The following is a 14153-nucleotide window of genomic DNA, read 5'->3' as shown; positions in this document are numbered from 1 at the left end:
TTCTGCTGGTGCAACAGGCTTACGGTGGTCTTAAATTTTGGTCTTAACAAAGACCACTTTAGCAGTTACGACCAGTCTTAGCTAAGACCATTTGGTGCAACTGGCCCCAGGCCTGGATTAACGCACTAGATATGACTGTAGCCTACTGGCCCCCACCTGCCAGGGAGCCCCTGATTGGCCAATAATCAAAAATTGCAGAATTGTTACAAGATGCAATATTGGAAAAATCCTGTCGTGTTGAGTGCAGTTTTGAATCTTCAGTACTCCTCTCCACAGTAGGTAGCCACATTATCCTAGTTCGTAATTATGACACTGTAAATTTGTCTCGGAATCTGCCTTCCGGGGAATCCCACAGCAACTTGTAGCTTAGGGGCCCCTTACCATCTTAATCCGGCCCTGGCCAGCCACCAAAGCACATTCACCACGTCCTAGTTCATGGGCAGGGCAGGCTGGCAGCCTGCATAGCCAGGGTAGGGGTATCAGACAGCACCCTACCCCCTCACATGCCAACATCAACCACCAAAGCACCCTCATGCATTGCTAGGGTAGTGGGGGTATCAGGTAGCACCCTATGCCTTGCCTCCTCCTACAACACCAAAGCATATTCACCACCTACACATACTTCATGGCCACCAGGCAGGCTGGCACCCTTCTGCATAGCCAGGGTAGTGGTGGTGGCAGCACCCTACCCCCCCCACATGCCAACAACAGTAACCACCAAAGCACCCTCCTGCATTGCCACCCTCCTGCATTGGCATGTGCGCCATTGCCACGTGCCATCACCAACCACCTCAGGGAGCACCCTATTCCTTGCCTCCTTCTCCACCACCAAAGCACATTCACCACCTACACATACGCGCTTCATGGCCACCAGGCAGGCTGGCACCCTCCTGCATTGCCAGGGGATCAGCGCCGCTTCTCTCTCTGTACCACCACACAGATGCACACCCTCCCACTACTGTAGTCAGGGAGTTATAGTTATAGGGGCAGGGGTGGTACTGTTTGTGTTTTGTGTGTGTGTGTGTGTGTGTGTGTGTGTGTGTGTGTGTGTGTGTGTGTGTGTGTGTGTGTGTGTGTGTGTGTGTGTGTGCGTGCGTGCGTGCGTGCGTGCGTGCGTGTGTGTGTGTGCGCGCGTGCCTGCGTGCGTGCGTGCGTGCGTGCGTGTGTGTTTGGGGCATAAACTGGGTGGGGGATGATGTTTTAGACTCTGTGCTGTTCTGTGCGCGTCTGTGTGTGCGTGGGGGTTATGCTGGAGGGTATGTGTGTGTAGCACCTCAGCAACCCTCCATAAGCAAGCATATCAGGCGTGTTAGCTAGCTAGTGATAGCATTCTCCATCGACGTGTGCAGGATTGTAATTGGAGCCCAGCTGCTCGCCCTCCTACATAGCCAGTGTGTTGTTGATAGCGCCCTACTCCATTTCCAGGATCCGGATCAGTGTTACACATTAACACACGAAGCCAGTGTGGTGCTGATAGCATCCTACCCCCGCATCTCTGGGGTGGTGTTGCATGGCATGGGGTAGATGGGGAACTCTAACTAACTAGGTGGCATACAGCCAAACTGGTAGACAATAGGGATGCACTTTTTTCTCTCTTCTGATCCGATCCTGATACCTAAATTAGGATATCTGCCGCCGATACTGATACAACTACTCCGATCCGATACCAAAACCACTTTGCATGTGTGTCAACTTGAGGTAGGTCCAAGAAGGCTATATGGTCAGAGAAAGAAGTCAGAAGAACATGAAACAAGTAACAAGTAAAAAGCAACAAGTAAAAAGGTAATAATCCCGTCCTGAAAACGAATGCGCAACTAATGATTTCAAATGAACATTACACCAGGCCCAAGGTGTTTTGGGAAAATTCCGATCTGATCTGATATCTGAATTATGTTGATATTGGAACCCGATACTGATACATCATCAGATCGGCCCCATCCCTAGGTGACACCCCAGCTCAGCACCCCTGTAGCCAGTATGTCGTCGATAGCAACATGCTCCAGTTCCATGGCGATGCAGTGATAGCGACGGGGTGGTGGTGGCTCAGGTGGTAGTGGAGCCTGTTTGACAAACCTGAAGGTTGCAGGTTCAAGGCCCTGCTCCGCCTGACCCCATCAAGGTGTACAAGAGTCCTTAACCCCAAATTGCTCCTGGTGGCAGGGTGGTAACCTGCATGGCAGCCACGGCCACTGGTGTGTGAATGTGAGTATGGATGGGTAAATGTGAGGCAGGCATGCATGTAAAGCGCTTTTAGTGCTCGAAGGAGTGGAAAAGCGCTATATAGATAAAGTACATTTACCATTCCACAGCACACATTGGTGATGCCATTCTACTCCTCCATAGAGCCACTGTGTGAAGGCATGAGGGGTGATGGGTGAATTGGGGCGGCAGTGGTGTGATGGTTAGGGACTTGGACTGTAGATCACAGGGTTGCAGGTTCCATCCCCACCCTTACCAATCCCTTGCTCCCTTTATGACTGAATGGCCCTTGAGCAAGGCACTTAACCCCACATTGCTCCAGGGACTGTAACCAGGGGCCTAGCAGCAAATTGTGGGCCCTATGTTCAATCAGCTCCAGATATAAACCAGACACTGTGTGGGCCCCCTATATACATGGGGCCCTGGTAACTCAGTCACACTTTACCCCGCTGTACGACACCCCTGACTGTAACCTCCATACCCTGTAATATCGCTTTGGGTAAAAGTGTCAGCTAAATTTAATGTGAATTCCCACCATGTGGCCAACAGCCAGGCAATAGACTAATGGCTTCCTAACACCCTCCTATTGTACATAGCCAGAGTGGCGATAGCATCCTCTGCCTGGGCTTGGCTTGGCAGTGTTGGCGTGTGGGTGGTGATGGGTGTGTGTACGTGTGTGTACGTGTGTGTACGTGTGTGTGTGTGCGTGTGTGTGTGTGTGTGTGTTTGTGTGTGTGTGTGTGTGTGTGTGTGTGTGTGTGTGTGTTGGCATGGGGTGATGATATTTGTGTGAGTGTGTGCGTGTGTGTGTTGGCATGGGGGTGGTGATGGGTGTGTGTGTGTGTGTGTGTGTGTGTGTGTGTGTGTGTGTGTGTGTGTGTGTGTGTGTGTGTGTGTGTGTGTGTGTGTGTGTGTGTGTGTGTGTGTGTGTGTTGGCATGGGGGTGGTGAGTGATGGGTGAATGCTGAGCATGTGGGGGCACGCACAGGGGCAGCTGAGCCCAGGGGCAGATATGCCAGGGCAAGGTGGGTGAGGGGTTTTAAGTGTGTATTTAAGTGTGTATATCTGTAATGTGCCGACTGTGTGTGTGTGTGTGTGTGTGTGTGTGTGTGTGTGTGTGTGTGTGTGTGTGTGTGTGTGTGTGTGTGTGTGTGTGTGTGTGTGTGTGTGTGTGTGTGTTTGTCTGGGGCTGTGTGGTTGGGGATGTGTTGGAACGTGTGTGTTGGGGGTGGGGTATTTATAAGAACGTACGTGTGTGTGTTGGCGGGGGATGTTTGAGTGTGAGTATGTCTCTATATCTGTAATGGTGAGCGTGTGTGTGGGGGGTGATGCTGTTTGTATGTGTGTGTGTATGTGGGGCATAAACTGGGTGGGGGATGTTGTTTTAGGCTATGCGTGATTGCGCGTGTGTGTGGTTATGTTGGAGGTTGTGTGTGTGTGTGTTTGTGTGTGTGTGTGTGTTGGGGGAGATGTTGGAGTATAGTATGTAGGGGAGATATTAGTGTGTGTAGGAGGTGATGGAGTGTGTGTGTAGGGGGGCTGTTCCAGTGTGTGTGTGTGTGTGTGTGTGTGTTGGGGTGGGGGGGGGGGTGGGGCTGTTGCAGTGTGTGTGTGTGTGTTGGGGGGGTTGCTGTGTTTGTGTGGGGGGGTGAAGGAGTTTTGAGTGCTGGACGGACGTGCTGCTGACAGCTGGCCTCTATAAATAAATACTCTGGCTGGCTGAGGAGGGGAGAGAGACAAAGACAAAGACAGAAAGACATTAAGAGAGAGGGATGGAGGGAAAGAGAGAGAGAAAGAGAAAGACAGACATTGAAAGACATTGAACGACATTGAAAATGAAAGAGAGATTGAAAGAGAGAGAGAGAACTAGACAGAGAGAAAGAGTGTCCAGGGGGCGGGGTGAAGCAGCATAGTGTAGCGTAGCAGGCAGGAAGACACGAGGTGGATATCCTGCTCATGCTGCTGCTGCTGTTGTAAAGAGGCCTCGGCTGGCTGCCTGTCTCCTCTCTCCCCCACGACTGGCCCTTTCCTCCGTCTGCCTCTCTCTCTCATACCCTTTTTATATTAATTCATTTCACCATATCATCGCGTGTGCGTCTTGCAAACGACTCTCTCTCTCTCTCTCTCTCTCTCTCTCCCTCTCCCTCTCTCTCTCTATCTCTCTCTCTCTCTCTCTCTCTCTCTCTCTCTCTCTCTCTCTCTCCACGTCTGCCTCTCTGCCTGTCTCCTAACTCCCCCACGCCGGCCGCTCTCTCCCCCACGCCTGCCTCTCTCTTTGCCTGCCTCTCTCTCTCCGCCTGCCTCTGTCTCTCCCCCTCTCTCTCTCCATGCTTGTCACTCTCTCTGCCTACCTCTTTCCTCAGTCTGCCTCTCTCTCTTTTTCTCTCTCTCTCCCGCTCTCTGCCTGCCTCTCGTCTCTTCCTCACGCCTGCCTCTCTCTCTCTCCGCCTGCCTCTGTCTTTCTCTGTCTCTGTCTCTCTCTCTCTCTCTCTCTCTCTCTCTGTTTCTCCCCATGCCTGTCTCTCTGCCTGCCTCTCTCTCTATCTACCTCTTTCCTCAGTCTGCGTCTCTCTCTCTCTCTCGGTCTCTCTCATCCTCCCCATCTCTCTCTCTCTCTCTCCCTCTCTCTCTCTCTCTCTCTCTCCCTCTCTCTCTCTCTCTCTCTCGCCCTGCTGGGTCCTCCACTGCTGCCTCCACGGCTGCCGCTGCTCTGCTCTGCTCTGCTCTGCTCTGCTCTGTGTATGACTCACTCCCTCCCCACGATGGAACACATGGGCCGGCCGCCGCAGCCAATCAAACGCCGACAAGCAACGTGGCCCGCTGCCCCAGGATGCGGCCGGTCATGTGACATCTGCATGCACCGCTTTCTTTTTCTTTTTTTGCTTCCTTTCTTTCTCTCTTTCTGTCTATTCTTGTCTGTCTTGGTCTCTCGCTCTCTCTGTCTCCGTATCTGTATGACTATCTATCTGTCTCTCTTTCTTTCTTTCTTTCTCTCTCTCTCTCTCTCTCTCTCTCTCTCTCTCTCTCTCTCTCTCTCTCTCTCTCTCTCTCTCTCTCTCTGTCACTGTCTCTCACTCACTTCTTCCCCTTTGCTCTCTCTCCTCCCTCTACACACCACCCACTTCTGGCTAGCAGTGTTGGCCCTGTCCCCGTGCACGTTTCAGTCTGATGATGTCCAGGATGTGTGCATAGTATGGGGAGGTGTGTGTGCGCATGTGCGTGTGTGCAACGTCAGACTTGTGTGCGTGCAACGTCCGGTGTGTGTGTGTGTGTGTGCTTAGTTTGTGTGGGTGCGTGTGTGTATATGCATGTGTGTTGGTGTGTGGGTGGGGTTTTATGACAGGTGTGTGTGCTTGTGTGTGTGCGTGCGTGTGTGTGGTTAGGTGAATCCGTTCCTGGAATGAAAGTGAATAGGTGCACGGTGACCTGAGTACCGATTAAAGATAAATGATTACGAGGACACCTCTCTCCTCCCCTCCTCCCCTCTCCTCTCCCCTTTCCACTCCTCTCTCCTGCGGCTTCCAAATCGTCCTTTCGCTGTCTTTATCTCGGGTTACGCCGTGCCGCTGGCTTGAGTGACCGGCCGGCGGCAGATACTCTGTCATGTGGAGGCAGATAAGATTGGACCAGCAGGGCTCTGTTTCGCACCCTCACCCCTCAACTCACCCCGCACCACCTGAGCATGCAGCCTGCGTACGTGTGTGTGTGTGTGTGTGTGTGTGTGTGTACCACACCAATCTACCTTCGTGATGCCACTGCTATTGGAGCACAACCACATGCTGGGGCCCTCGCTCCTCGCTCCTGGACCCCACATGTTGTGCGTGTGTGTGTGTGTGTGTGTATGGGTGTTTTTTTTGTGTGTGTGTGTGCGTGTACCTCTCTCCTGCTCGCTGGCAACCTCGTGCTCTCACTTGTTATCCATCCAATGCCACACACATACACTTACACAGACACACACACGCACACACACTCACACACACACATACACTCACATACACTCACACACACACCTTCGCTCAGGCTTATCTTAGAATGCGCTCTGCTTTTTTGCTAATCATCTCACCTCTCTCCTATTCCCTGATCGACCCCCACCAAACACACACGCACGCACACACACACACACACTCGATGCCCATCGAACCCTCCCACCAACGGCAAAACAGTTCCAGTGAGTTTGTGTGTGTTAGCCCAGGATTCTCACGACAGAGGAAGGAAGCACATCTCAGCTTTTTCACCTTCCTGTTTTTATGCTGGCGTTAGCACACGAGTTAGCCGCGTCCGTCGCTTGCGGAGTTTCTGAAGAGCAGAACTCCAGTTTAACAGCACCAACCCCCCTGCCGTCCTTCCCCCACCTCCCTGTAGCTCGCGACCCCTCAGTCCGCACGCACTTCTTCATGTGATTCTCAAAACAAACTTAAAACAACATAAAACATGTGTGCAGTCACACAGATGTCAATGACTGTGAATGAACCCACTGTTGTAGATCACGCTGTCCCTTTAGACAGTGTTTCCCAACCAGGGGTATGAGCAAACCTCAGGGGGTACGTGAAAACATGTAATATTAACAAATATATGGAGTGCAGTCACAGTGGGATGGAGGGAAGAGATATAGAGGATGAGTGAGGGGGGTAGGTACTCATCATGACAAAATTGCGTGGGGGCCGGGGGTACAAAACGCAGGACAAAAAAAGTTGGTAAACACTGCCTTAAGACATGCCTCTGTTATAAATGTCACTTACTGTAACCAGAATAGCAATCAAGTCGTAATGTATAGGCTGTGTCAAGAGTTGTAGCTGTGTAGTGCTATGGTAAGTCTTTCACGTTAAGTCTTCTCATGCCTACTGTAGTGTTCCACTAGAGCAGGGGTTCCCAACCTTTTCCAACTTGGGGCCTGCATGAAACTCTCACAAATGTTCATGCTGCAGCCAACCTCTGACCCAATAATTGATAAGCAATAAGTACAACAAGTAGTAATACACATTAAGTAGTAACACACACATAAATAATATTATTTAGATTTTTCAGAAAATGATTTTAGGGACAAAGTGAAATACCTCCACGGCCCACCAGTGGGCTCCGGCCCACAGTTTGGAAATCACTACGCTAGAGGAACGGTGTACATTGTGCGGCTAGACAAATGTGAATGTGTGCATGCATACTGCCTAGTTCCTCATGTTTTATAATAACACGTGTCGTGACCTCTGTGTTTGTCTCCTGTCTGTGTCTGTGTCTGTGCGCAGCCGTTTGCACGCTGGTGTTGTCTCCAGCCCAAAGACACTGCCAAGATGCCGGAGAGCGCGTGGAAGCTGGTCTTCTACACCATGTCCTGGACCTACAGCACCTATCTTCTCTTCTTTACCCAGTACACCTTTTTTTACGACCCGCCCTCCGTTTTCTACGGTAAGTCTCCCCGCACACACCTCAGAATATCCAGCAAAATTTCACAGTATGATACTCTCATATCTCGATCAGTCTTTAGATCTAGTTATACTTGATTTAAAAAAAAAAAAAAATTACAACCCGCCCTCCTTTTTCTACGGTAAGTGAAAGCGAAGTGAAAGCCCACCTGGGAAGCTCCCAACAACTCCCATTGTCATTGGGACACAGCACTGCACAGCACACAAGTGCACAGACTGCACACAATGAAATTGCATGTATGCCTCACTCGTGCAAGGGGGGCAGCCCCCAATGGTGGTATATTGGTACTAGTATATCAATAATTGTAATAGTGATCATAGTAAGAATAAGAATAATTTCATGATGTATCGATACATATCAGCACAGTGGAATATGTCATGATGTATGTATCACAGAACCTGAAGAAGGTCGGATGACCGAAACGTGTTACAGTTTGTTGGTGGAATGGACAGCGTGCAGGATTTCTTAAAGCTTGAATGACAACCCCACTGGGAATAATATCCTGCGCACCTGTCCAACTACAGGGGTGTGCAAAAGCATCATTTTGAACTGTATCAATACTGTATCCCACAGGCTTGAAGGCAGAGGCACCGTGCCTCACTACAGGGAGCCTACCTTAAAATTCAAGGGGCTTTCCGCAGCCCGAGCCTGCCGTTCGAAAGGTCTCTTATTACACTCTAAATTGCGGGTGTCGGATGGTATCGAAGCGCCGGTTTTACTTTGTGGTCAGAGAAGGGCTATTACAAAGGGCCACTTATTAATCCTGAGAATACTGCAGAGACCTTCTTGAAATGGATTTCAATTTTGTGGCTGCACTAGCAGTTTTTTATTATCAGCGCACTTGTTCTCTTCGCAGCGAATGGGAATAGGCCTGTGTACCTCATTGTTCACTTCTTAAGGCAGCAATTCATTTCTATCGGAGACAGCCTGATTTCGTGGAAACAGTCGGTGGTGGATTGAGTTAAAGTATTGGTAATATGCAGCAGTCTAGTGTAATCTGTAGCCCCTTAATGCACGCCGTACCTCCTGTTGCACGCTGTAATAGACATTGAAAGTTAACTACTATAGTACTACACTACTATGACATTGCACGAGGCCTTAAGTAATACATTATGACTTGGTCATTGCCATCCTGGTAACAGCTAATTTATAATGCCGTGTCTTAAGGGGTTAATGTGTTTATCAAAGCATTAAAATCTGTTAATACGCTATTAAAGGGCACTGAAAGCCACAGCTCAATCATACATGGTACAGTAAGCCCCGGTGAGCCTTGTATTGGAGGTGGTCTGTCGCTTCATGCTGTTGCACAATTTTCTGCTGACCTGTGAACTCCCGTGTGCACGGGCAAGAACGCCACGTTTTGCCACACGCATGAGAATACGCTGAGTTAGTATCAGCTACCTACAGCCTCATTTCTTAACCAAAGGTCTCACCAGGATTGACTCTTAACTGACTATATTCTCTGTGTTGGAATAAGATAAGGCACTGAGTGACTCAGTAGTGAAGGCGCATTGGCGAAGGTCTGATAGGCGTTTGTCTTGCTGAAGCGCAACACTGTCTTGCTTCTACACAGCTCCCAAAGACACAGTTTGTCAGCTTGCTGGTTCTCACACATTCATCAACTGTTGTTCAAGCTGTTGGTGAACTCCTGTACTAAGCTTACAACTCAATCTGTCATGTCTGGCTTTTCGGTGTCAATAATAATAGTTCCTTTGTCTGTTTGGGCTTGTAGTGTGAAACCTAAGCGCTCTTAATGTCTTACTTGACATTTACATCGCCGGTGGACTCGTGGACTCTTTCCCAGCTCCGTGACGGCGCCCCAGCAGAATAAGCAAAGCAAACAGCCCTATTTTTTAGTGGCGCACCATATCCCTCATTTAACTGGCATTCTCTGCATATTTGCATAGCTGTTATAAACCTTATAAGCAGCAGAGACCTGTGGCGACTGACCTGGTGTTTACAATGAAATGATGTAATTTGAGCCTGAAGGCGTACGCAAACATTGCCTGTTTTGGCCTTGGTACTGCTGTAATTCACAAATTTAAATTCACTAATATTTAAGTATCACGGAGCTTCAATTACAACATTCATTCATTTTTTCCCCAGCAAAGCATTTTTTATATGTGTGTGTGTGTGTGTGTGTGTGTGTGTGTGTGTGTGTGTGTGTGTGTGTGTGTGTGTGTGTGTGTGTGTGTGTGTGTGTGTGTGTGTGTGTGCGCTGCGGTTCTAGTCAGACAGATCATGTTCCGTGGTGTGGTTTTGTGAATTCAGCCCCCCCAGTGGTGCGTTGATGCAATGGGTGCCCGCTCTGACTGATGGCCAGGCCACAACAGAGGCCAGGAGAACTGGGCAAAGCAGCCAGCCAGCACTGATGGCTCATTAAGAGCCTCTTAGAGCAGTGTTTCCCAACCAGGGGTACGTGTACCACTAGGGGTACGTGAGCACACCTCAAGGGGTACGCGGAAAAATGTAATAATAACAAATACATTGAGTGTAGTCACATAAGGATAGAGGAACAGAGCCTGAATGAGGGCGAGGGGGTACTCATCATATGAAAAAGTTGCTAAGGGGGTACGCAGGACAAAAAAGGTTGGGAAGCACTGTCTTAGAGCACCAAGACCTCCCCTGCCCACGGGAGCGTACCTATGTTCCCCGGGTCCTATATTCCCCAGGTCCTATGTTCCCTGGTCTTTGTATGGGACCAGGGAACTAAGGGCTCTTTATCTAAAAAGGGTTCTATGTTCGCCGCATTGTATCTAACCCTTCCCAAAACCATCCCTACACTTAACCTGCCAGTAATGCAATGTTTCTGAGTTGTAAATTTGTGCCCTGACTAAAACTAGCCCTAAACCTAACCTGTCACAGGTGGAACAACAACCTGCGCTTTGCCATGCGGCATCAGTCTACTTGGAAGCAGCGGGGAACACATTTTTGAAAAAGGGGTCCTAAGTTCCCCGGTTGCGTGAAACATAGGACCCGGGGAACATAGGATGCTGGGAACATAGGGATGACCACAGGGCAGTGCCCTCTCCTGCACACCGTACCACCCTGCTGTCTTTGCCCACCCTGCCCCTCCACCGTCATGCTACTCTCCCAACTGTATAGCCCACCCTGCCCTCCACTCAGTGGCAGAACAATTGCACAGATTGAAGAGATTTGAAAGTCGATGATAATCGTGCTCACATGCCCCATAATGCTTTGCTTTACTTGGCAAGAAGAGTCCAGAGAAGGTCAGAAAGCGCTTTGAGCGTTTCCCGGCATAAAAGACAAAAAAAAAAAAAAAACGCAATTTGGTGAACTGAACACAGGCCCTTTGCAAGCGTCCAGCTGGCACTGATGGGACATTAGGATGCTCTCAGCGCACCGCCGTCCGCATCCTCCTCCCCAGGCCACACACTCTGCCATCCCATCTCTCCCCTCTGCACGTCCCGCCCGAAACGTTGCCCCCAATAAATTAAGTCTTTTGCAGGTAGTGTGCAGATCCTTCCCCCCTTCTACGTACGCCATGTTTGATTTGGCATCCCTGCTAATGCTTTCCTGTTGGATGAACGCGCCTTCCACTAGGCTTTCACTGTCCCCTCTACGCCACCAACAGCTTCCTGTGCCGGTCCAGTGCCACAGCCGCTCAGTGGGCCCAACTAAGGGATGTTAACCGATAACCGGTTAACCGATAGTCGACCGGATCAACTTTAACAGGTTAATATTTTCTGCCACCGGTTAACTGGTTGTAATAATAATAATAATTATAACAATAATTTCCTCCCAAAAAGCCTCAAAATACGATAATTTTGAGGTTTTAGTACGATAATTCAGCATTTTCCATCTGGCAACAGTGGCTGGACATGGCAGGTCCTGTCTGCGCAGCAAAAAAAAGGCTTATGTGAAAGAAAGAAAAAATCCAGTGCTGTGCATATCAGGCACGCGAACGTTGTTTAATTTAAGATTACCGGTTAACCGGTTAACCACCGGTTAATGAGTCTCAGTAGCCGGTTAAAAGTTTTTTCAATTGCCGCCATCCCTAGGCCCAACGACCCGGGCCAGTAGCCCCGACCCGACACTGTCGTAATGGCGTCCTCAATGTTTAATTAGGGGGGGGGGGGGGGGGGGGGGGTTTAGATCAATAGGCATTAAAGGCTGCTGCTGGAGCATCATCAACACTGAGTAGCACCATCAACTGCAGCAGCCGTGATAGCAGCAGTAGCATCACCGTCCACAGACAGGCAGCATCATCCACAGCTACGCCACTCAGCTCAGCTCACTTCGGATCAGTTCAATTCAGCTCAGCATGGAAAGTTCCTCAAAGTTGCAGCAGGCTAATGTAATGTGTCCCCAGGGCTGGGTAGAGAGAGGAGCACTCCATAAATACTGCATCCCATCCTGTGGAGCTGCACCCAGCCCCAGCCCAGCCCAGCAGAGCTTAGTCGAGCCTTCCATCTCCCCGTGATGGCTGGCAGTTACTAGGTCTTATTGACAGGCAGAGAGGCTCCCTCCTCTCCTCCTCTCTCCCTCCCCCTCTCTCCCTCCCTCTTGTCCTCTCTTTCTCTTCCCTTCTCCATCTCTTCCTTTTCTTTCTCTCCCCCTCTTCATCTCTATTTATTTATCTCCCTCTCTCTATATCTCTCTTATCTCTCTCTCCTTCCCCCTCTCTCTCTCTTTCTCTCTCTCTCTATCTCTCTCTCTCCCTCTCTTTCTCTTCCTCTCTCCATCTGAATTTATCTCTCGTTCCCTCCCCCTACATCTCTATTCTCCTCTCCTTCCCCCCTCTCTCTTTCTCTCTCTCCCTCCATCTCCGTCTCTCCCTTTACCCCTCTCTTTCTCTCTCTCTCTCTCTCTCTCTCTCTCTCTCTCTCTCTCTCTCTCTCTCTCTCTCTCTCTCTCTCTCTCTCTCTCTCCCATCCCTCTCTCTCTCTCTCCCTTTCTCTCTCTTCTCTCCCTCCATCTCTCTCTCTCTCCCTCCATCTTCTCTCTCTCTCCCTCCCTCCTGCTGAGATTCCGATGGAGCATCATCATGAAGTGCAGCCGTGAGGAAGTGGAGCTGCTTAGTGCTTAGTGCTCCTGACATGCACTAATGGAAATAGATGTATGTGGAGTGTGTGTGTGTGTGAGTGTGTGTTTTTGTGTGTGTGTGTGTGTGTGTGTGTGTGTGTGTGTGTGTGTGTGTGTGTGTGTGTGTGTGTGTGTGTGTGTGTGTGTGTGAGAGAGAGAGAGAGAGAGAGAGAGCGAGAGAGAGAGAGAGAGCGCGAGAGAGAGAGAGAGACAGAGAGAGAGACAGAGACAGAGAGAGAGAATGAGTGTGTGTGTTGGGCTGGGTGGGTGCCTTTGCTTATATTAGGTACTCTGCAAGCATTGTGCGTGTGTATGTGTATGAGTAAATAGTAGATGTATGCATGTTTGTGTAAATGAATGTGAGTGTACTTTATTGATGAGCTAGAGGAGTGGGTTAAGTCAAGTGCGTGTGATGAGTGTTTACGTACAATGAGTGTGTCGGGGCTTGTGTGTGTGAAGGCATTTCTGTGTGTGTGTGTGTGTGTGTGTGTGTGTGTGTGTGTGTGTGTGTGTGTGTGTGTGTGTGTGTGTGTGTGTGTGTGTGTGTGTGTGTGTGTGTGTGTGTGTGTGTGTGTGTGATGTGTCCTCAAAACATAACCACTGAATGTAATGTGTGTGGATGCATGTGTGAGTGTGTACAGTACGTGTTGAGTGTATATGACTGGTTCATACTGTCAGCATTTGTCCTCAAAGCAATATGTGCCTGTGGCCAGACTACATGTAGAAGAGTAGCATTGTGGTGCCCCTCTTGACATAGCCCACTGGTTCCCAAATTGGGGGTCGGGACCCCTAGAGGGTCGCGGAGGAACTGCAGGAGGGTCACAAAAAGAAGGGAATTGTCATAAAACAGGGAAAACGAAGGTTAATAGTTACCACAATTCTATAACTTGCTGAGCAACAATCCTCACTAAACAATGTACTTACTGTTCTTTACAATTTGAGCAATTTTAGCATGTGGGTCGCAAAAATATGCTTAGGGCCAAAAGGGGGTCCCAGCAGAAAAAGTTCGGCAGCCACTGACATAGCCATGGCCTGCCTGATCCAGGCCTGCCAGGTCAGCTAGCAGGGGCATCACAGTGGGAACGAGCGAGGTCTATGAGGATAGACTGGCATCATGCAAAGGTGTAATTATTTCACGCTAGTGCATTCTGCGTTGAGGTGCGACGACTTTGCATGTTAAGTCGTGATTTACAACGCAGCAGGAAAGTACTTTTGTCACGTAACCAGGTTCACGCAGTTTTCCCGCCTTCCCGGCGAATTTCTGTTGCCCGCAGCAAAGTTCTGTAGCTAAATGCGTAAATGCTCTGCTGTGCCCTGACCAAAACCATTCCTTACCCTAACCTGTCAGTAAAGCAACGTTTCTGCCGCTGTACTTTTGCCAAATTTTTACTTCTGCGAAATTTTGCCTTGACTAAAGCCACCCCTCTAACCCTAACCTGTCACACTGGGCGTGGTGGAGCACGAGTAAAGTCAAGATGCACAAATGTGAT

The 14153-nt window shown here is 49.6% G+C and overlaps 1 protein-coding gene across 2 annotated transcripts in view; it reads left to right on the top strand.

Moving 5' to 3' along the window:
* cers1 (ceramide synthase 1) overlaps positions 1 to 14153 on the top strand; it is a 40596-nt gene that overhangs the window by 12800 nt on the left and 13643 nt on the right. For both annotated transcript variants that reach the window (XM_063201112.1, XM_063201111.1), the window contains one exon: positions 7440 to 7599. In XM_063201112.1, coding sequence (XP_063057182.1) covers positions 7440 to 7599 — 160 coding nt within the window. The remainder of the gene's footprint in view (positions 1 to 7439; positions 7600 to 14153) is intronic.

Source organism: Engraulis encrasicolus, chromosome 6, assembly GCF_034702125.1.
Source record: "Engraulis encrasicolus isolate BLACKSEA-1 chromosome 6, IST_EnEncr_1.0, whole genome shotgun sequence".
Lineage (NCBI taxonomy): Eukaryota > Metazoa > Chordata > Actinopteri > Clupeiformes > Engraulidae > Engraulis > Engraulis encrasicolus.
Note: the sequence above shows the minus strand (reverse complement) of the source record. Positions and strands in the feature narration are given on the sequence as shown.